Below are 22,107 nucleotides of genomic sequence, written 5' to 3'. Positions count from 1 at the left end.
GGGCTCGGCCGGGCCTGGTGTGGAAGCCGATTGACGAGCAGCAGGGATGGAAGTTGTGTTGACTCCTGCTGAAGGCGAGGATGACGTGTTGATAACGGTGGAAGGCAAGTCCTTGGGCGAAGCAGAAGGAGCAGAGGCGGTCGAAGGACGGAAATTGTCGAGGATTGCGTCCCTTTTGCTCACCGAAAGGGCCGCGAGTGCGTTGCACAAGCTCTCTGTTGTCAACGGGGTAACGTTCATGGCGAAAGACAAATTTGTTTCACACGTTATAGCGGTTGTTGAAACTTTTGTTAACGCCACTGGTGACGAAGTCGTACGGCGATTGCCACGCAAACCAATGTTTATTGAGACGTCATGCGCACCGCGCGGGTGACGAAGCGGTCCAGTTTCGTGATGCAGCGGAGTAGAACTTTTTATTCTCAGTCTGTTCACCTGACACATTGGAGATGTTGCTCTCGACGATGGAAAGGGAAGGAGAAGGGGGAAGGGGGCGGAAGAGGAAAGAGGGAATGCTCGAGTGGTCGGGCGGGGCGAGCGCCAGGGCAGCCTCGGGGAGGCAAGCGACCAACCCAGGCAGGCGGGATCATTGCTTGGCGACGTCGGCCGGATCAAAGGACCAGCAGGGCGGCACGGTGACCCACAAAGGGCTCGTACTTAAAAACACGCACAAAAATCAAAGGAAGGAGCGCTCGAAAGACACGTCTGTTCTCTTCAAAAGCACAGTATGTTCTCTGGTTGATCTATCATGTATACGTCCTTTATTATGTGGTGGAATACGCAGATCAGAAAAAACAATGGCCGGATAAGCACACAGCCGTCCTTCGGCGAGTAGCGCGAAGTGCTGGAGGCACCCCGCCGCTATCGTACCATTTCGGAGCATATGGCCCCGCAATGGGCGTTCAATTTTCGCTGCTTAGCGGGAGGTTGATTGTCTGCGCGGCTGGCCCCTGCGCCCGGGCGAGGATGCTTATCCCATGGAAGGGTCTTCATTGATGTTATCCCAAGTATTTCCTCGTGGGTAGAGGATGCAGCTCTGTCGAGGAAGTCTGAGTACCGCCGAGAACAGTCGAAGGCATTTCTCCAGCACATGACAAGGATTGCCTAGAATGGGCGCCAAAGGTTTCTCCTCATGGATGTGATGCCAGCAGATCTCCTGATGTGGGCGCGCATCGTGAGGCGTTTATCTAGGACAACGCCTAGGTACAAAATCGATTTTTTCCAAGGGATTTCCGTAGCACCAACAAGGATCTTGCCGGGCTCCTTCGGTCCCTTGGAAAAGACGATGGCCTGAGTCTTCTTTTCGTTGACGCCAAAATGCCAACGGGAGAACCACTCAGTTAGGGAGTCCACCGCCCTCTGAAGGTATCGAGCCACTTGATGTTGACGCGACGACCTCACTAGAATAGCTGAGTCGTCAGCGTAGGTGGCGATGATGACGTTGCTGCCGAAGTCCCCGGGTATGTCCACCGTATAGATGGTGAAGAGGAGAGGAGAGAGCAGACTTCCTTGCGGAACGCCGTCTCGGATGCTTTGCTTAGCTGAGGTAGCTCGGTCCCAGCTTACACGGAAAGTCCTGTCAGAGAGCCAGGATTCCATGATTCGATTCCACCAAGTGGGGAAACCGAAGCAATTCAGTTTCCACAGCAGGCCCTTGTGCCAGACGCGATCGAAAACGCCTTGATGATATCGAAGAAAGCGCCGACGGTGGAGTGGCGGCGGTTGAATCCTTCGTCGATGAAATTCAGCAAGCGTGCGATCTAATGCGTGGTGGAATGTTCGCTGCGGAAGCCGAATTGTTGGTCCAGGATGATGTTGAGTTCTTCCGTGATGGAGACAATCTGCCCTAGGAGAATTCATTCCAAGAGCTTCCCTAGGCCGTCAAGAAGGGAAATTGGTCGGTAGTTCGCCGGTCCTGGTGACTTCCCTGCTTTGGGGATACAAATCACGCGTGCCTCTTTCCACCATGAGGGGAAGTACCCTAGCGAGAGGCATGCAATCAGAATGCAGAGCAGCATCGTGGCGAATGAGACCGGAATCTGGGAAAGAACAGCATTCGTGATCAGCGTGAACAGAACAGCGTTCGTTCCTTTCTGCTCTCTGAAATTGGTTTGGATGGGTGGAACGCAGTTGAGAGATGTTCTCTGCAGGAAAACCAATGTCCACCAGAGCTTCTTCAATGGCTTCTTTTGGGGTGTTTGTGGGTATTCCACGAAGGACAAAATGAGGCTTTTTATCAGATTTGAGCTGGTACGTGTAGTATGCGTAGTTCTTGCAGGTTACCTTTTTGGTGACTGCTCTGAAGTCTGAGATGGTTTGGCATTGGACTCGGATGTCATTACGAATGAGATCTGCAACAGGAGGAATTGTGCAGACTTGCCAGATTTCATGGTATTTAATTTGCCAGTTGTTGATGTCACAGAAAAAAATTGGAGGGATACGGGCTTTGGGAGGTAGAGAGGGCTGAGGTTCTTTGTCTGCATCTTCATTTGGAATTTCCACATTTTGGTCATCCATGGGGGAGGGGGAGAGGCAGGTAAAATGGTTACAGGTGGGGATTTGAGAGGTTTGCAGGGAAGATTGGTTCCTGGCTTTCCTTTTGGTTGAAACCGTTTGGTAGGGCTCATCGGCAGGGGCAGAGCGCTTGACTAGGAATTTGAGTCTGGTGTGTAGGCGGCTGGTTAGGATCTTCGATGGATTGAGGAGATTTATACCCAGTGCTCCTTGACAGGTTGGCTGACAAACTGGGATAGGAGGAGGGGTTGATAGGTTAGCGGTCAGGTCTTAGGTCAAAGGATGGATTCCCTGACAGAGTGGTTATCTTAGCTCCTTTTATTGTTGATAACATGGATTGAATGCGTGGGTTGTTAAGATGGTGTTCATCCAGTTCTATTATAGCTTTCTTGGTGCTAGGAAGTAGTTTTGGAATGAGGTTCATAAGGAATTGTAGATTGGTTGTCCCAGCACTGTTTTCAGAGGAATCTTCCGTGGGAGCAAAGCGTCGTTTTGCGGTTCAACAGGGAGGGAGTCAGTGTTGGAGGCTTGGGGATCCATGGTTCGGATACCCCTGCCTAAGGGGGTTATAGGGGCGGTATCTTGCTGAGAAATAGCAGTAGGGTGCAGTGGTTACAGCAGGAGACTTCAACAGGCGTAACCACCTGTTGAGAGCTATGGAGATTTCAACAGGCGTAGCCACCTGTTGAGAGCTTTGAAGATTTCAACAGGCGTAACCACCTGTTGAGAGCTTTGGAGATTTCAACAGGCGTGCCCACCTGTTAATAGCGCTGGAGACTTTAACGTGCGGGGCGTAAAAGAGTTGGTAGGTGTTGCCCCCCGTCAACGTCTTTGAGGAAAGTCCCAGTATCTCTTAAACCGTAAGGGGGATCAACAACCCTCGCTACAATTTGAGACAATAAAATCCCAACGAAGTTGGCTTTGAAAAATATTAAACAAAATGTAGTAAAATAAGGGGATAGTACCAGTGGCTGACAATTGTGTCGCCACCGACAACGTCTTATGCGGGAAAGGGCTGTATCTCGGGAACTATGGGAGATAGCTCAATTCTGAGTCAAGATTTGGATACAAATTGGGGGCAGTGGGGAACAAATGACCCCACTACCGTATGGCACCCTGATGGAGGGTGTAGGTTGCGTTTGAAGAACGTCTTGGAAAAATACAAAAACCAGTTATACTACGTGGTTCGTAGTTGAACTGAACAGATGGTGCCAATGACAACGTCTTAAAGCAGGTAGGGCCTCTATCTCCTGAACGGTGGGTCTTAGAACAAAGCTGCCTAGAAATTTGGATTGAAAGTGGGGGGTAGGGGGGACCAACAATTCTTTCTACCCAATGAGACCTACTTGAAGGGGGTGGGGGGGATTTTAAGAAAAAGGAAAATAGTATTAAGTAGCAGTATGTAGCAGTGTGAGGAGTGAGTGTCAGTGTGTTTGCGTTGGTTGTGGTGAGTGAGTGAGGCGACTTGAGCCGACCTAATGGAGGGGAGGTGAAAGCAGGGGGATGCCAAAGACACCCCTGCCGATCCGCAAAGCGGGCACAGCAGGTCCGTGCCAAGGCGCCTTCCTGCCCTAGCCCTAAGAAGCAGACCTGCCCGGGTCCCAGTGGAGTGCAATGGGAGTAAACTCCCTTCCAAAGGTAACCGGACAAGACAACCAACAGGGGACCCAGCTCGAGCGCCTCCGGAGGGTGAGAAGGAGGGACTAGTTAGCCTCCCCCCACCGGAGCTACGGCTGAGGACTCAAGTCGCCAAAGTGTGCGTGTGTGTATGTACCTATGGCTGTTCTCGGCGATCAGAAGTGTTTCCCGAGGGACCCCGTCGCTGTTGTACCATTTTGGAGCACATGGCTCCAAAAAGGCCGACTCATCTCCGACACTTCCGCAGCGGTTGGTCTTCATTGTCTCCTGTTGCTGCCCGATGGTGGGGGTGCTTGTCCCATGGGAAAACCACGACATTGGTGATGCCGCAGATTTCTGTGGGATTAGGATGCAGCACCTCTTTCAAATCGGATGGTCCTCTCCCGAAGAACATCGTCGAGCGGCGGCATGTTGGCGATTTCCCAAAGGGCTGCGTTGCCTGGCTTCCATCCTAATCGCAAGGTTGTACGCAGACTCTTCCAATCGGTAGTATTCAGGATACATCTCGCTGCTGCACCCATCAAGCTGCACCACGCGGGAGCCACGTACGCGATGATTGGGCGGAGGAAGGCAGAGAATAGATGAAGTCTGCAGGGGGGGAGGTGTTGATTCCCGAGAATTGGTGCAAGGGGATGACGATGGTTCCCTGCAATTCCCGATGTTCTTCTGATGTGCTGCAGCATGTGTAGGCGCTTGTCGAGGGTGATTCCTAGGTAAATCACCAAGCGCTGCCAAGGGATCTCTTCAGTGCCAATGAGGATTTCTCTGGGTTCCTCCGGGCCTTTGGAGAACACTATTGCCAGAGTCTTCCGTTCGTTGATGGAAAAAGGCCAGCAGGAGTACCATCCTGTCAGGGAGTCGACAGCTTGCTGCATGTATTTGGAGGCCAGGTGTCTCCTGCATGATCTGGCGAGGATGGCTGCGTTGTAGGCGTAAGTGGCAATTTAATAATTGCTCCCTAAGTTCCCCGTGTGCAAATTATGCGTGCATACTGAGTAGCTGTTCTAGAATATACATTTTTTTTATCTTGAATAGTGAGAGCATTTTGAATGCCCGCCATGATAGTACGAAACCAACGCAGTTGTTCCGGATCATCTGGGTTCGCACTTGAGAGAGGGGGAGGGAGAGCTGTGGAGGAAGCCGGAAGAGGAGGGGTAGCAGAGTCGCTTGGGAGAAAGTGACCACGCTGTCGGGGAAGGGACTTGGCGGGGAAGGCAGGAAAGCCGAGGACGAGTCCACAGCTGTGGCGAAAGAGTGGGAGAGGGGGCTTCCGGCGGGAATCGTTCGGCCCGAGGCCGCGCGGCGTTCAAAACTTTTTCTTCGCCTAGCGATGAATTTCGCATCCGCGGTAATACTCGGGGTGATTCTGCAGGCAAAGGAAGCACGTAGCGGGGGTCTCCTTGGACTTTTCGCGTGCGGAGCTTGAGTGGGCACCTCCGCAGCAAACACAGTTTGGATTTAAATGACAGTGGTTCTCAGTTTAACCGATGCGCTGGTTGCGATGACATTGCACGGGATCACCCGACTTGCGAAAGGGAGTAATCTGGACTCCCTGTCCCGCGAGCACGGGATGGGATTTAGCCAGGATGGGCAGCCATGACGAATGACAACTGCTGCAGAAGCGCTGAGGTGAGCTATAGCTGTGATGGTTGCAAGCGTCCCAAGGATGCTTGGGAGGGGCCCTCTGTCAGGAATGTTGACTGCAAGTCCTGGTGGCACCAAAAGAAACAGAAAGATTGTTTTAAAAATATTTTTTTCAAGTGGTTAGGGTCAAAGTAAATATATTTTTCTTCACCATTTCAAAAAAAAAAAATTTATTTAACATATTTTTACACCCTGGTGGATTAAGTGGAACTAATAGGTGCTATTTCCTTAATAATTGAGAGCTTTCCATATTGTTTTTGTGAATCTGAAGATGCTTTCTATTGGTACGGAGTTTCAAGTGGTGAAAGAAGTGACATGAGTTTGAATGATAATGAAATCCCAGGTGACCATGAAGAAGATGTAATAATTACCAAGAAAACTGTGTGTGGCCCTTATTTGCCATGAATCTGAAGGTGATGACAGTACTGACTTGACTAACATGATGGGTGGTCATGTTTTATTTTGGTCGGACAACGACATCATTCCTGCTTAGGGCCAGAGGACTTCCTGAAAGTCTGAAATCAGTGAAAATACCAAAATATGACGTAGCATACCAAAGAAAAAAGATTGGTTCATGCAAATTAGGAATGAAGTGGGAGGATCGCATTATCTCCATCATTCACTCTTCAAAGCTCCAACAATCTGAAAAGAGACCCCAGGAAGCAGGCCAGGGGTAGTAGTAGTTTTGAGGGGAGGCGACCGGCAGCTGAGGTCATTTGCGCCATAGGGGATGGACAGGAAAGGATGAAGGGTGGAGAGAAACCCGGCGTCGGCATTAGCCTACTCTTTACGAAAGGCGCCAAGGGGTCCGCGGCTTAACGTCCCATCCGACGGACGGCGTACTCACCCAAAGTGCCCTCCACAAAGCACCTCAAGTAGGGATCGAGATACCTCTGAAAAATATTCAACACCGCCGGGATTTGAACCCGCGCCCTCAGGGTGGGAAGCCAGTACGTGAGCCCCCGCACCATCTCGATCCCCGCAGGCCAGGGGTTATTTGATATCCACGACAGAGGATAGCATAACTCTCACTTTATGTGCTAACCGCAGTATGGCAATGCAATAAAGCATTCATTATAAATGGAATATATTATCCTCATCACACTTTCATTGTCAATTTAGGGCAAATGCCCTATGATGGACTTGACTTCATGGGCACATGCTGAAGTAGAATTTCTTCGTGAGATAAACAACTGAAAAATCCCATACGGGCACCAAACCATTTTACAATCACAGCACCCAAAACATAACAATTGCACCTAATTAATTACAGACTTGAAATTGAAGCCACCAATGTGCGTTTGCTCGGGGATGATACCTCTGGCAATGTCTCAATGAGGTCACTCAATCTAGCTGAGTACAAGGGCAAGTAGCCTGCACTAAGGAGTTTCAAACGCAGCAAATCCACGTGTCAGGCCTGAAGGCAAATTTACCGGACGTTGGCTGTTGAACAAATGTAATTAGAGTTCATGCAGAAACTCCTTGCAGGATGGAAGGTACATTAGCTGATGGAACTGAAATTCATGCATGCCCAGTCATGCTGATGAGAACTAAAACTCAGACCATTATAGCCTTTGGGAAACATCTCTCTCGACGGTGAAACACCTCCGATCAAAAATAACTGATGAAATGGGAATCCAACCGATTTCCGAGTGGAACATACCAATAAATTGGGTTAAGCATTACAAAACAAGTAATGCTGAATATTCAAAATGGACTGATGTAGCCAACAATTACGCTAAGCCATATTCTTTCTAAAAAATCTGGCTCACAATTCTAATGAAAAAGTACTAATTCCAACCTAAAATGGATTATTTGAGTCGATATCTTGATACGGTTTTGTCTGCTGAATGTATGGAATGTATCCACTCCAACAGACTCGCTTCATTTCAATTCCCTTTTCATCCATCTGCCACATATGCGTGGACATATGCTACCCTCATCTATATCATATGCTCTTTTGATGGGCGATTCAATTAAACTAGCATTAAGTGGCTCACACCACAAATCTTTTGCTCATGACCACCTAGTGAGATCTCTGGCTTGCCATTCACACCTGATACTGAAATGCTTCATCGATGGTCACCTGATCACATCAAGCAAGGATAGTTAATTATTCACCAGAGATAGTTACAAATTCTGCTCTGCCTCCATGATGTCCTATTTGAGGAATTTGCTCAACGGCCAACTTTCATAGCATACAATGCAGGTTGAACATGAATTTTCAAAACCTATTGGTGAACCAATTCTAAATATTACAAACAATAATAATGATAGGGGAAGTTAAGTTAGATAATCTATTCCAAGTTCTTTGAAAAAAGTATTCCAACACAACTGCCTTTATGATGGCTTTAAAAGCAAAGAGGAAAGAATAAAGATAAGGAATTTACAAAATGGTTAAGTGGGAGTAATTTACAACACACAAAGAATCTTAAGCATTATGCCATGGTTATACCATGCAGTGAAATTCAAAATTACTACAGTTATACAAAATAAGCAAATATTCCCGGGGGTACCCTTGGATCTATAAATGAAATGTCTTTAAATCTTTTTCAATAAGAAATGAGAACTGAAATGCAGCAACAAAGACCCAAGGGCATAGGTCTAAGGGCAGCTAATATTTTACAATGATTACAAACAGAACTGATAAAGTTTGCATCACACATTGGAAAAATCATTGTAAACAAATGCCACTGGTACGTAAATATCAATGTGTTGAATTAACGAGTGCAAAGCTGTGTCAGAACAATTTGATACTCCTTGAAATCATCCTTAATTGAATCAGTGCTCTCATTCCAACAGTAAATTGCATACAACAAGGTTTCTTCCATCTTTCATTTGATCAATCCAGTCATCTGTTCTCTGGTCCATAAATTCCCGCTCGCCATATAAATTCGTACTAGAGGTCTGCCTGGATACAGCCAGGCAATATCCTGAGATAAATAGTTTCCCTAGGACAATGAGGAGGCCATTGCTGTCCCCTTTCAAGTACTCTCCTTAGGGCCTCGCACACTCATCCCAGCATCCCTTCTACTTTTATAAACAATTGGAATGGTAATTAACAACTGTCACATTGCATTCTCCTTTGTCTCGTCAACCGACTAACAGAATGATTGTGCTTCAGTCATTATTGTAGACCAATGACTCATCTCCATCAACACCTTCTTCAAACAATTTCAATCATTGTTTGTGGTTTGGAGCAAATCCCAAGGTGGAAACCAGCGATTCTTGCATAGACACATCCGCAATTATGTCCTCCACAATTAAGTTTAATCTCAATTGCAGACAGAGCATGTTGCTAAGGATTACCAACAAGAGGTTGGAGAAGAGGGCAAGTGATTCCTTAGCACATGAGATCCTGTTCACATATGAGCAGATAATTCATTTCAACAACTTACAAAGTAGAGGCCTTGATTTGATAATCCAACCCTGAATGCGGTCAATAAAAATTACACATTTCCACTGCCATATATGGATGAAATATATGAACGTGGTAATCCAGGAGATCCAGGGCATTGGCCTACTGACCAGAAGGCCCAGGTTTGAATCTTGGGTAAGCCTCTTCAGGAACCCTCAGTCCCAAGCAAGCTTTGTGAATTTTAAGGTACCAGATCTTCCCAGTGAACCATAAATGGCACAGGCCCCCCTCCCCTGATGTTTCAATTTTCCACTAAATAGGGCTTAGTACTGCGTGAAGTCCACCACCACCTACCAAACTGACCTTGCGGCTGATTATTTATTATGTTTATAATTTATGGTCATTGTCATCAATTAAAAGCATTGTTTAGGACCACCTGTCTCAAACTAACAGACCTGTGGAAATCAAAGGGGGACATTTGATTTTCATACATCATTTCCACAGCTCTTCCACCCAGCCAATCAGTACCCACCTCACAGCCACCCAACAACCCCTTACCCCTCCCCTAAACCACCTCCTTTCAACAGAGTACATCTTTGCCAAAGGGAATGCAATTCTCCCCTGAAGATGACACTAAATGTTGAAACCCAGTCGAGAAAATAAAAATACTACATTGGAAATCACAACACCTAAGCATCATTTCTTTCCAAGACCTAGTAGTCTACCTGAAACCATTCCCAGTTCACCTGGCACTTTCCTTGTATGCCTATGCCTTGCGTGGTGCCCAAAGCAAGAGTTGTTGAAGGTTAAACCTTGTCTTTTAGCGGAAATCACAATTGCTCCCTCCCCCCAGTGGCCATTCCTCATAACTTAACTGTGGCCACCCACCTCATCACCCTCTTCCCCTTTGCTTACTGTCATATTCTGTTTTCCTATCAATATCAAATGATTCCTGGCAGCAACAACCGAGATTATGCCCTCCACCATTAAGTTTGATTCCACAAGCAGAGAAAATATGTTGCTCAGGATTTCCAACAAGAGGATGGAGTGAATTGTGTAGAATTAGTGAATGTATTGCATAAGCAAAGAGTGGGCTGGGGGGATGGGAAGCTTTCTGGTCATATTGATATACCTCCTCCAGCTCAGGTGTGTGTGGCAGGTGGAGCGAAAGTCGGGGAGAGGAGTGCGACGTAGGTGTCCAGTCTCATCTGTGCTTTCCATTGCATTGGATGGAAATGGTCCACGAGACTTTGGAATAACTGGAGATACGAATGCAACTGATCAAATGAAACTGAGATTGAATGAAACCCTATACTCCCTATGATTTCTTGGCTGCATGCATACCTGATCAAAAACCAATTCCTTCCACTAATATATGCAGTAATGATCAGTTACCTTCTCCATCTTCATTACCATTATATTCCAATCAAGCCACCTGCACCATACTGCAGCTGTGTGATACTCATTGTTCCTTGAGATCAACAACTTCATTCAGTTACGAACATTGCATAATTTAAAATAAAACTCAAGCCATTACGGATCCATTCACACAAATAAAAAAATACTTGTGTGTGGATATATGAACAATGTATATTCACTACAGAGGGCACTCTTATCGACACATCCAAATATTCTAAGATGACCTGGGTAAAACCTTACACCATGCCCAAGGAGATCATATCAGTGCCGAGGGAGTTGGTGAGGTCCCATCGGAGGATTAGACTGCTGCTGCTTTGATACTGATCCCCTGGAAGTTAACTGCCTAGTCGATAAAGAGGAGCTAGATGATAGCAATGACGACCTCAAGGACAATGAGTTTCCTAAGGATGTGGATGGGAATCTCGAGTGCTGCACATAACCACGAGATGAAGAAGTTGAACACCCTGAGTGGGTGGCCACCCGTGAGAGGGAACTGAACCACATGCAATATCAACATGTCGGCTTTTGGTGTACAACTTGTATGTGTTCACATGAGTGTTGAATGAAGGGATTTCTGCGGAGTGTTTACGCCGTGGGTGTAGTTTTACATGTATGTGTTGATTTTGCATGCGGTATTGTTCATTTTTATGGGTGGTGACGTAACAACCCTCACCACACACACCTTGGTTCCCTATTGGTTAAAAGTACACCATACTACGATGCTTTCCACGCTAATAACAAAAAGGCTTTCTGAGCAGCGGTACAAAAGAGTTCAAAGGGATGACACATCATTGAAATATGTCATTTACTTCTTAATAGTGAGGTGAAAGAAAGAGAAAAAACAACTTTGCACTTCCACACACTTTTTTAATATAACACGACCATGGTTTCGATGCTGCGCATCATCTTCAGGTCACAAAAAAAAAAATGTGTGGAAGTGCAAAGTTGTTTTTTCTCTTTCTTTCACCTCACCATGAAAGAATTCCACCAAGTTAAGCCTGAAACTGTTAGATACTTCTTAATAAATAATAATGCATGTGATATCTACATTTCCTTTGAAATATTCACATGATCAAAATAATCACCCTTTCCATTCCCTTGGCAATGAGCTATGAAAATTTATGGTGCACTGATTTTGACTGATTACCGAACTAGGGCACAGAGAAAGTCTAATTGAAGGAAAGATGTAGACCAAGAGGTAAAATTCATCAGGGAGGGTCCTTCTAGAAATAGATTTAGAGGAATTAAAAAGCAGTTTTTGCATATTTATGACAATGAACTGCTAATCCAGACTTTGCAAATATAAGGCAATTTTTCTAAAGATCGACAATGCCAGTTTGGTACATTATCTCACTGTTTTTCTGTCAATGAGTAAATAATTCCTTTCAACAACTTAAGCAGGCATTCATGTGAGCAATCATTCTCGGTAAATCAGCATTGGCACCATATATGGTCACACATTTAAATACTTACTCATGCAGGGAATTTTAAAGACCTAACAAAGAATTGACTCTTGGAGATAAAATGGTACCAGATCCATTAAAAGTGTGTGACACTAAGAAAAATCATTAAATATTTTGGCATGTATTAAACCAGCTATTCTCTCCCGAGCACAATAAAGGCAATTACCTTTTTTCAGACAAAAAAATGTTTGAGAGAAAAGGATTCCTGAGGGAGCTATACATCGGACATATTATTTCAGCGTAGAAAGGAACTTCAGATTAAGATTACGACACAAATAATGAAATGTTTGTAGCATGCTGGCATGATAACTCCATGACCACCATTGCAATCATTGTGTGTACACTGACTCCACTCGCAAGACTGAGAACACAAAACAGGATGACTACAAAGATCTGGCCTCAGTCGAATTCCATATTCCACTAGAACTAAGGAACAGGAGGGGAGGATCTCCACGATCATTAGACAGCGTGTCCCAAATCAAAGGCAGAGGGCAAAAATGGTGGAGGCCACTTTGTGACACTGCACTTAACACCTGCAGAGTAAATTCCTGGAAATTACACATGGTTGCAACTGATGAGGGTACCACACCAATTGAATTGGTTCCTTATTTGGTGTTTGGACCAATAGCAGAGGAAGAAAGTGCAAACACTGGAAATGGTGGGAATTAAAGAAGTTTTCAGTTGAGCTGTCCATCATTTAAGAAGTCTACCCTAATCATTAAGATAACACACTATTGCCCATGCTGCAATTAATGGTGAAGGAGAAAATGGCAAAAAGAACACAAAAGGTGGTTCAAACACTGTGTTTATACAAGCGGAAGGCACCAACGCATTCGCCTTACATATACCTTCTTCCAATGTCATTTCAATTATAGTGTTGCGTTATGAGGTTATTCCCCATTTGTTAAACAAATGTTTCAACTACAAAAGAGAGTTATTTGCTCCCTTCTTGATATACTGTGAGCCCTGCAAACCTTTTTCTTATTAAGTATGGAATCATGACTGCATTGGGTTTATACATCTTTAAGGATCTGATTCATGTGAAAGTTAATCAAGAAACTTTCCAATCAAGATCTAACATCCATAAGTACACCATCAGAGGTAAATCGAATCTAAAAACTACTTAATGTAGATTTCCATCAACTTACATCAACCAAAGTTTCTTATACATGACATTCAAAATTAACACTGAAAGGTTAGATGATGCAACTGAGACTTATGAAAAGTCTTCAAAACAAATAGATGCTCCATTGATGCATCAACAAAATAACATGTTTACATTATACACTACAGGAAGTTGTCATTGCATACACTTATTGAGCAGTGAAAAATTTAAAAAGGGATACTGTAGCAGTGTTCATGCCATCCAACCAAGCCTCTTCTCCTCCATACGCCTCCTCCACCTTCACTTTTACAAGCTCCCTATCTCTATCTCTTCTCACTCTACCTTCTCCAGGAGAAATTGAAGAACCATACCCAAACCAAGCTCAGAACCACGGTTTTGACTCATCTCCACTTCAAGGTTTACCCGAGGGCCCTGCCACCAGCTCATGCCTCTTCCCCTACAATCCCCCTCAACTTCCATGCACCTCTTCTCCCCTGGCTGCCTGCATTTGATGAGCAATGCTTGGAGAGGAATCATGAAAACCAGTCCCGGGCCAGCAAAGACACACACTTGTCAAGGAAGCTACCAAATATGGCACTCAATAATCTAAAGAGATGGACATGAACATTGTGGGTGTGGTTAATGAAAAATTAGAAAGACCAGGCTGCATAACAAATTATCAGGGAGATTATTTACCACAAAGGAAATCCTCAACGCTTCTGATATAGTGAATTCAAAGTCTTTAATGGAAGCCCTAGGAAATGAAATAGAAATGGCTGTGGACAATCTCAATTTCTACACTATGACTTGAGCTATGAAAAAGTAAAGATCTTGCAATAACATACAAATGCAAATGAAAACAGAAGAAGCGACATTCTGGACTCCTTGTAAATCTTTCAGTTTATCATTATTCATCACAGGACTTGGCTGATTCCAATACATACCCAACCTGTCTCACCCCTCAACATTCCATAATACTGTCTGTCAGTGGCTTCAGGTGAAAGAGATTTCCCAACCTTACTTTGATCACCAATGATCTTTCATTGACCATGACCATATGCTAAGTTACCTACAAAATGGCTAACAGGAAACCTACACTGCCCGATGATTATAGAAATAAAATGTGGGAGCTTAGTGAGGAAGAGGAAAGCGGTTTGCAATCAGGGGAGGAACCCTCTTTCTGTGGGTCCATAATGACGATTGCCGGGGCGAGTGGGAGAGCAGCAGGGTTTCCTAACAGATTACAAAGATTGCACGACATTTCTGAGAGCAAAACAGAGAGTGAAAGGGAGGATGGCAGGACCATGCCATCACATTTCAGCTTTTGGGTTGAAGGAGGAACTCCAAGTTGTAGATTCCCGGCTACATTTAAGGCAGGTCATTTAGTCAAGAAAACTTAGGCGGACAAAATATTTGAACATTTCATGCATGATAACATATTCAACGACATAGTACAGCAAAACAATTTGTATGAGCAGCAAAAGACAAACTTATAACATTGCAGCAGAAAATCAAAAGCCGCCATAGAGACTGGGTTGACACCAGCAGGGAGGGAATGAAGTTGTTTCCAGCAGTGATGCTGTTGCAGGGAATTGTACATAAGACTAGGAGTTCTTTCACCCGCATCTGGCTCTTGCCAACCTCCCTTTTTTAAAAAAGTGAGAGTGAGAAAAGGTGTTTTTCTCCTCATGGAGGTTTTAGCATTTTTCTGATAATAAATCATTTAGTGACACGCTACCAGTATCCCCAATGCTGTACCAAATAACGCCCATCTTCAATCATTAGAAAAAACCTTTGGAGAGTTACATCCCCGAGGGAGGTGTTTCTAACTATGAAAATCTATCACTTACGAAAGGTCATGTTCAGGGTGGATGGTCTACATTCCATAAAAGAGGTCGTGTTTTGACATTGAATTTTACAAGCCCTTTAAAGCAAGGAGTGTATTCGTTTGGAATATGATAATGTATGCAGGGAAAGATACAAAACTCATAAATTGTCAGAGAGGAATTGATGTGCAACATTTTACCAAACCCTCGTGGATTGCACTAAAACTATCAGAAAAGTTGCTCCATAAAGGTTACCTGATAGCTCTAGACAATTATTACAGCAGTCCTGAGCAGCATGAATTTCTGAATATAATGGACACTGATGCACTCGTGACCCCAAGGTAAAACTGGAAAGAAATACCGATATTTACCGTGTACGAAGACAGTAAAGCCACTTGACTTTACGTTTAGGTCTCATTTACTGGTTATTCAACAAATACAGAGGAGCTATGTCAAAAGTGCCAAGAAAAAGTCCCAAATTAGACCCTCCGCCACAATTATCAGGTCAGCTTTTCCCAGACCTCAATTCACTAACTGCAGCTAAAAATCATTCACACAAGAGTTGCGTGAGGCAATGGTCACATAAGCAGATGAGGGATACATGATACCACTGCAGAGAGTGCAACGTTCCACTCTGTCAAGTTCTGTTCTTCTGCAGTCCACCACACTCAAGTGCAGCACTAGGTAAGATATTATTTAAGGGTGTATTGGTGTAAATAAACCTCTCAACAACTACAATTAATGGCATTCAATAATGAAGAAATAACCTTATTGGTAAGTAACCACTTTTTTCAATTTAATAACACGACAAAAGCATGAAATTATAAAATCGTTTCCAACAATTAAGCTTAGAGTAAAAAACTTTTCTTTTCACTAAATAATAACTTAAAATGCACTAAAAATTAAATTTATGTATCCCCAAAATAAAAACCCCCACCCAGCAGTTGTCTCTTAACACTTTGCGGTATGCTCACATATTAAAATGTGTTTTTGCCCCCAGTACCAAGTGGCCACTCACATTTTAATATGAATTTATATAATCTTTGGGGGTTTCATGTCCCATAGGATTAATTTGGAACTATTATGAGCTATTTCTCCAACCCTCATCAGTTTATAAGCTGTCCATGTAGTTTTTGTGAAACTTTAAGGTGTTTTTGAGAGATATTATATATTTCCTACCAGCAAACTTCACTATTACCCCTTATGCAGTCATAGCTGTATAGAACAGAAGGGATATGATATTTTGAACAAATTTTTTGAACATCATTTCTATGATATCCCAAGGTGTAAAGGAACTGATGAAATTTCTGATGAAAACAATAAAGAAATCCCAAGTGACAATAAAGATAATGTAATCATTACCAAGGAAACAGTTCGTGCTCCACCACTTACAACACATTCCATTACATGAACATACGACTACCTAACTATCTACATCTACTTATCTGCCTACTCAGCTGAAATCAAGACTATCCAGAGTTCCAAGAATAAATTTACAAGAATTTATGTTTATATATTAAATTTAAAACATTTATACTGATGACATTTTAAATGGTAGCACCATTTTTAAAAATGGATTAAGTATTACTATAATTATCATTACATACCCACTACTTTGTTCTATGTCTTCTCCCTCATCACTCCTCATCCCCACTCCCCATTTCCCACATGCACCACAGCAGCCGGGGACACAAGGCAGCCTGCAAATAAGTCACCTATCCCTCCAATCTACAAATATCTTCTGAGTGACATTCATTTATTCCACGCAATGTACCGCATTTCACAGTGCATTAGATGCACCCCTATTGCTCATACCACAATTTACAAAAAGTATCAAATTATTTCAGTGTTGACAAATGATATGAAGAAATTTAAAATCCCACATACAAAAATTAGAAGGCTCTAAGGCTTCTTCATATTCTTTAAAGAAAATAAATAAAGGGGAAGTTAAGACATAATCTATTTGAAGTTGCTCAAAGAGAGTATTTTAACAATACTGCCAGTGTGGAGGCTTTAAAGGCAAAGAGAAAGCAATAAAGAATAAAGATAAGAACTCTACAAAGTGGTTTAGTTGAAGCAGTATCTGAAACACAAAGAATCTTGAGCATTATGCCCTGGTTATAACATGCAGTGAACTACAACACTAGTACAGCTATTACAAATATTCTAATATTCCCGGGGGTTCCCTTGAATCTATAATGAAAATAATTTGAGTCTTTCTCAATGGTAAATGAGAAATGAATTGCATACAACAAGGTTTCTTCCCTCGTTCATTTGATCAATCCTGTCACCTGTTCCATGGTCCATGAATTCCCGCTCGCCATATAAATTCGTACTAGAGGTCTGCCTGGATACAGCCAGGCAATATCCTGATACAAAGTTTCCCTAGGACAATGAGGAGGCCATTGCTGTCCCCTTCGAAGTACTCTCCTAGGGGCCTCACACACTCAACCCTGCGCCTCTTCAACTTATAAAGACAACAGGCAAAGCCAATTCAATTGGAATGGTAATTATCAATTGTCACGTTGCATTCTCCTATGTCTAGTCAAATGGCAAATGGAAAGATTGGGCTTTGATTTCAAGGTTATAGTTGTAGACCTGTGACTCATCTCCATTCAGACTTTCTTCAGAAAACCTCGACCAATGCTTGCCATTTGGAGAAAGTCCCCTGTGATTGCACCACCAAATTCTTGAAATTGACTAAATCATGCAGAAGTTCATCGCTGGCTCCTTTCGATGACAGACCTCCTGAAGGTCAACCCCTTCTATACCCCATCCCCAAATTTTTACTTCCATTTGTAAGTTCCATTTTTTACATTTCTCATGTATCCCTCAATACTAGTTTCTTTCTCATTTTGAAGAAACTATTTTTCAACACAATTTCTTCATATCATCAAGTAATAAGGACAAAAAGGAAAACAATTGATCCTTTTAATGCCAAATATGCTGACTTAAAGTATCAATATTAATTCTGATTACTTTTTAAGGTTTGACCATAATATAAATCTGACTTAGCAGAAGTTTAACTAACATTTCAAATAATATCTTTTTAGCTTGGTATAAATACCTCTCTCGAAAATGCATCGAACCTTGATTTTTTCATTGAAATATTGCATTCCAAAGTGGACTTATATATAAGCACATATCGTATTATTCAATACATATTCTCAAGAGAGCAGAATTGCGGTGTAAACTGATCATGCGAAGAATTTTCTGCGCAATGGTGATTGGCTGATTCCGAGAGTCAACAAGAAAAACATCACCGGACCCATCCTCTGAATCCGTCAAGGAACTGCCAGTGCAACCACCATCATTGCAAGTTCCAATTCCAAGCAAGCGTGCACAGCAGCACCAAATATAAATGCAAATCAAGGGAAAGCTTCTCACCTTGTGCACCGGGTTCAAGATCTGCTTTGAATAAAGAGATTAAATACTAATATTCTTGTTAGTCTTCCATTGCAAGATGCAATCTCCTAAATCATTGTTAAATGGACCCTTCTTACATTGGACACGAAGCTAAGTAAATAGGCAAGACTGGAGGAAGCATCAAGACCAGGCAAAATGAGCATTGGATATGCTAAGAAGGGAAAATACAATCAATTTCGCACAATCATTGCCAAAGACTAACCATTGGGCTTTTCTTCACCACACTGAAGGTGAAAGGAGGCGACTGGACATCCTTGTAGCTCTTGAAATGGTGCAATGAACAACGCAACCCTAGTTAATGAACAAGTGCCTGCCTCCCTCCCACTCTCCATTGTTTTCTATCCCCGTTCATTCCATCACGAGGGCACATAACGGCCTGCCACCCTCCAATACCTGTGCAGATAATTGAAGATTCAAACTCCCTCCCCACTTCCCCGCACCCACCGCTCACCCCCACCCTTGGAAACACAAAAGGCCGGAAACCCACAGAGTAAGCAAGCACTCAAGGAAGAACGAGTGGAAACAAGTGTTTCTTTTTCACTGAAGAGGAGAGCTGTGTATGAATTTTTGTTGCATCTACAGCAGACAAGAAACATCATCAGTTATCCCATGTTGCAAGCTACAATTTGATCATACTTTAAGATCGCTCAGCCATGATCATAGTGTGTCCAGACCGGTGGTGGCACTTCTGTGATGGGGTGCAACGTTTTAGTGATCACATGAATTGTCAAAATGTACTAGACCATCATATGCAGGGCTTCCCTTTTCCCTCGCCCTCCCCCTATCAACCACCCTTTTTGCTCTTTCACCCAGCCAATCAGTCCCCACTTCACACTCACCCAACAACCCCTTAACCCCCTCCTTTCAACAGAGTACATTACTGCCAGCAGGAATGAAATTCTCCCCTGAATATGACACAAAATGTCAAAAACCAGTCAAGAAAATATAAATACTACAGTGCAAATCACTCTCCAAGAACTAGTAGAATCTACCTGATACCTCCCTGAGTTCACTTGGCACTTTCCTTGTAAGCATTTGCCTTGCATGGTGCCCAAAGTAAGAGTTGTTGAAGATTAACCCTGGTCTTTCATTGGAAATCACAATTGATCCCTCCCAGTAGCCATTCCTCATAACTTAACTGTAGTCACCCACCTCATCACCCTCCCTTCCTTCACCCACTACCCCATTCCATTTTCCCATCAATATCAAAGGATTCCCGGCAGTACATTTACGATCATAACCTCCAATATTAGGTGATGAACACCCAAAGATGAGATGTGATAGCACTAGGCCTAATTCATTCTAATATTTTCCAGTGCAGATTACAAAAGAGGTCATGGAATGGGGAACATATCATTACTTTTGATGAGACTTCTCCAGAGGCAACTGCTTATGTTTTTAGAGTAAATCTGAAGCAAAACAGCGTAAATGACATAGTAAACCAAACGGGCAAGAATTATCACCCTCAGAAATTTCAGGAGCTTCAAAGGAACAAGATGTTAAAATGGTGTACATAGAGGTGTACATATGTGACATGTGGTCAGGCACAAAGTCACAGGCATTTGTGAATGCGTGCATTCTGCCACAGGGCAACGAGGTTAATCCCTTGCGCTGAAATGACAAGTCTAGCTCGTCAAGACCTTCCAACGCCAAATCGACCAATGACGAGTGTAGCTCATCATCAGGTTTTCATAATTTTAGCATTATTTAGGGGAACAATGTTACTATTTTGAGACTTAAACACCGGTAAAACATAACCAAGTTACATAAAGAACTCATATTTCATGAAACATGATGCATTGGAAGTAATCAAATGATTTTCTAAGATTAGCGATAGCTATGTTCTCTATGTTTTTACGGGAAGAGGATTCGTTCATCAACTATTTAAAAGCCTACTTCTGGGCAGCAGATTTTAAATCACACTTGCTCAGGAACTATTGCCTTGATCGCCACGAAAAGTAGAAATGAATAAATTGAGTTCTCTTCCATACATATTACTAATTCAAAGGATAAATGCTATATGACACAAAAATTTTAAATTAGTTTTTCATCCCTATACTTTTGGCAACATTATTGGTATAGCTACAATTTGGAATCTTTGACAAACTGTTAGTTTAGCCATCCTTGCGTGGTATTATTTTCTTTCCTTTTCGTGATGGGTGTCCACATAAAAGTATCAAGTTTCTACTACAGATCTGCAAGTTTCGACTACCAAGTTTCTACTACAGTTTGTACAGAGTTTGCCTTCTCAAAAAGGGTGTTCCTATTACACGATTAGTCATCTTCTCAGCATTTCTTGTGGTGCCTACGCAGTTCCTTCACCATAACCTTATTTTGTAAGCGATCATTCTGGTGGTTAGATGCAGTTTGTCACAGGGTGCTGTTTCGGTTTTGTCCACATTCTTAATATTTATAGTGTGGTGAAAACTACCCTTCAACGAATAAAAGAATTATAAATTGTGTATGTGAAAGTGACGATGAGAGCATTGAAAAGACAAGAAGGAGAGACGGTGGCGAAGAATTTGTTTCAAAAACAGCTTGTGTGATTGATTTCAATCGAAGAATGGGAGGTGTGGACAGACAACACCAGCAGCTGGCATGCTTCCCGTTTATGAGGAAGTTCATGAAAGGATAAAAAAAAATGTTCTTTTATATGTTTGATAATGCACTGCTTAATTCTTACACTTAATACACGAAAGTACACAAAAAAATGAAGAAAATTATAACTAGTTTTCATTTGAATGTTGCCGAGGTGTTATTGGCAAAGGTCACTCTGCTAAATTACAATGTTCATGGACGACCTTCACATGGTGACACACCTGTCCGATTGCAAGCTAACAATTGGGCTCATTTTTCTGAGCATATCCCATCAACAGCAGAGAAACTACATCCAACAAAAAGATGCCATGTATGCTTAAAAAATAAATTCAGAAGTTGGACAATTTTGCAGTGTAAGCACTGCCAGGTACCTTCACATTTACCAGAGCGTTTTGAGAAGCATCATACCTTCTCTGATTATTAATTTTATATATATATAGTATTATGTATTCTCATCTATTGCATAATAATGATGTCTTATTTTAAACATAAATAATTCCCAATTTTTAACTTTATGTATAGATTTTTCAATGACATATGTAATTTTCTTTTTTGTGATTATTAAATTTTATTTTTAAGATCCAAGTTCGTATCCTGTTCTTCGCAAATCACTTTTACACTTTCAAATAGTTGCTTTGTAAGGCGAAGGAGTGGACGACGAAAAATCATTTTGAAAGTTGAAATACTTCACAATATGAAATCAATCAATTTACACTTCCCTATTCTACGTTGGTTGCCAACTACAAAATTTCATTTCATCACCTACCATATCACTTTAAATGAACCACATAAAAAATAAATGGAGGATAGGGCCACGATATTCAGAAAATAAATTGAAGTGGAAGGGGTTAAAGCCAACTTTTGAACACATTGGTGTTTTACCTATAACACATTCCATGAAACTGCTGAAGATGCTGTAACCATAACCAAAATGGAAACTAAGGAGCTCAGGCTCATTGCCTGTTCACCATTAGTGATCAGAGATTCGGTCCGCTACTTTAATTAACTCCCACTTGGTGCACCAAACGCACTAATAACTCATTATCACGTGAAGAAGATTAACTGCAACTTCACTTTTCGCAGGAGCATGACATTTATCTCTATTTAAACGTCGTCCAG

At 42.7% G+C, this 22,107-nt stretch overlaps 1 protein-coding gene across 1 annotated transcript; it reads right to left on the bottom strand.

Annotated features, from left to right (window-relative positions):
• Positions 1 to 4,493: 4,493 nt before the first annotated feature.
• On the bottom strand, positions 4,494 to 5,024 carry LOC139689581 (uncharacterized). The gene has a single exon (XM_071586743.1). It carries the CDS (start codon positions 5,022 to 5,024, stop codon positions 4,494 to 4,496), a length of 531 nt encoding a protein of 176 aa, XP_071442844.1.
• Between the last annotated feature and the right edge of the window lie 17,083 nt (positions 5,025 to 22,107).

This window comes from Hetaerina americana, unplaced genomic scaffold (assembly GCF_022747635.1).
Source record: "Hetaerina americana unplaced genomic scaffold, ioHetAmer1.1.p SCAF_25, whole genome shotgun sequence".
Classification (NCBI taxonomy): Eukaryota; Metazoa; Arthropoda; class Insecta; order Odonata; family Calopterygidae; genus Hetaerina; species Hetaerina americana.
Note: the sequence above shows the minus strand (reverse complement) of the source record. Positions and strands in the feature narration are given on the sequence as shown.

What these genes read in the sequence shown, in the direction of transcription:
- LOC139689581 (XM_071586743.1), bottom strand. Translation starts at nt 5,024, where the DNA reads ATGCAGCAAGCTGTCGACTCCCTGACAGGATGGTACTCCTGCTGGCCT.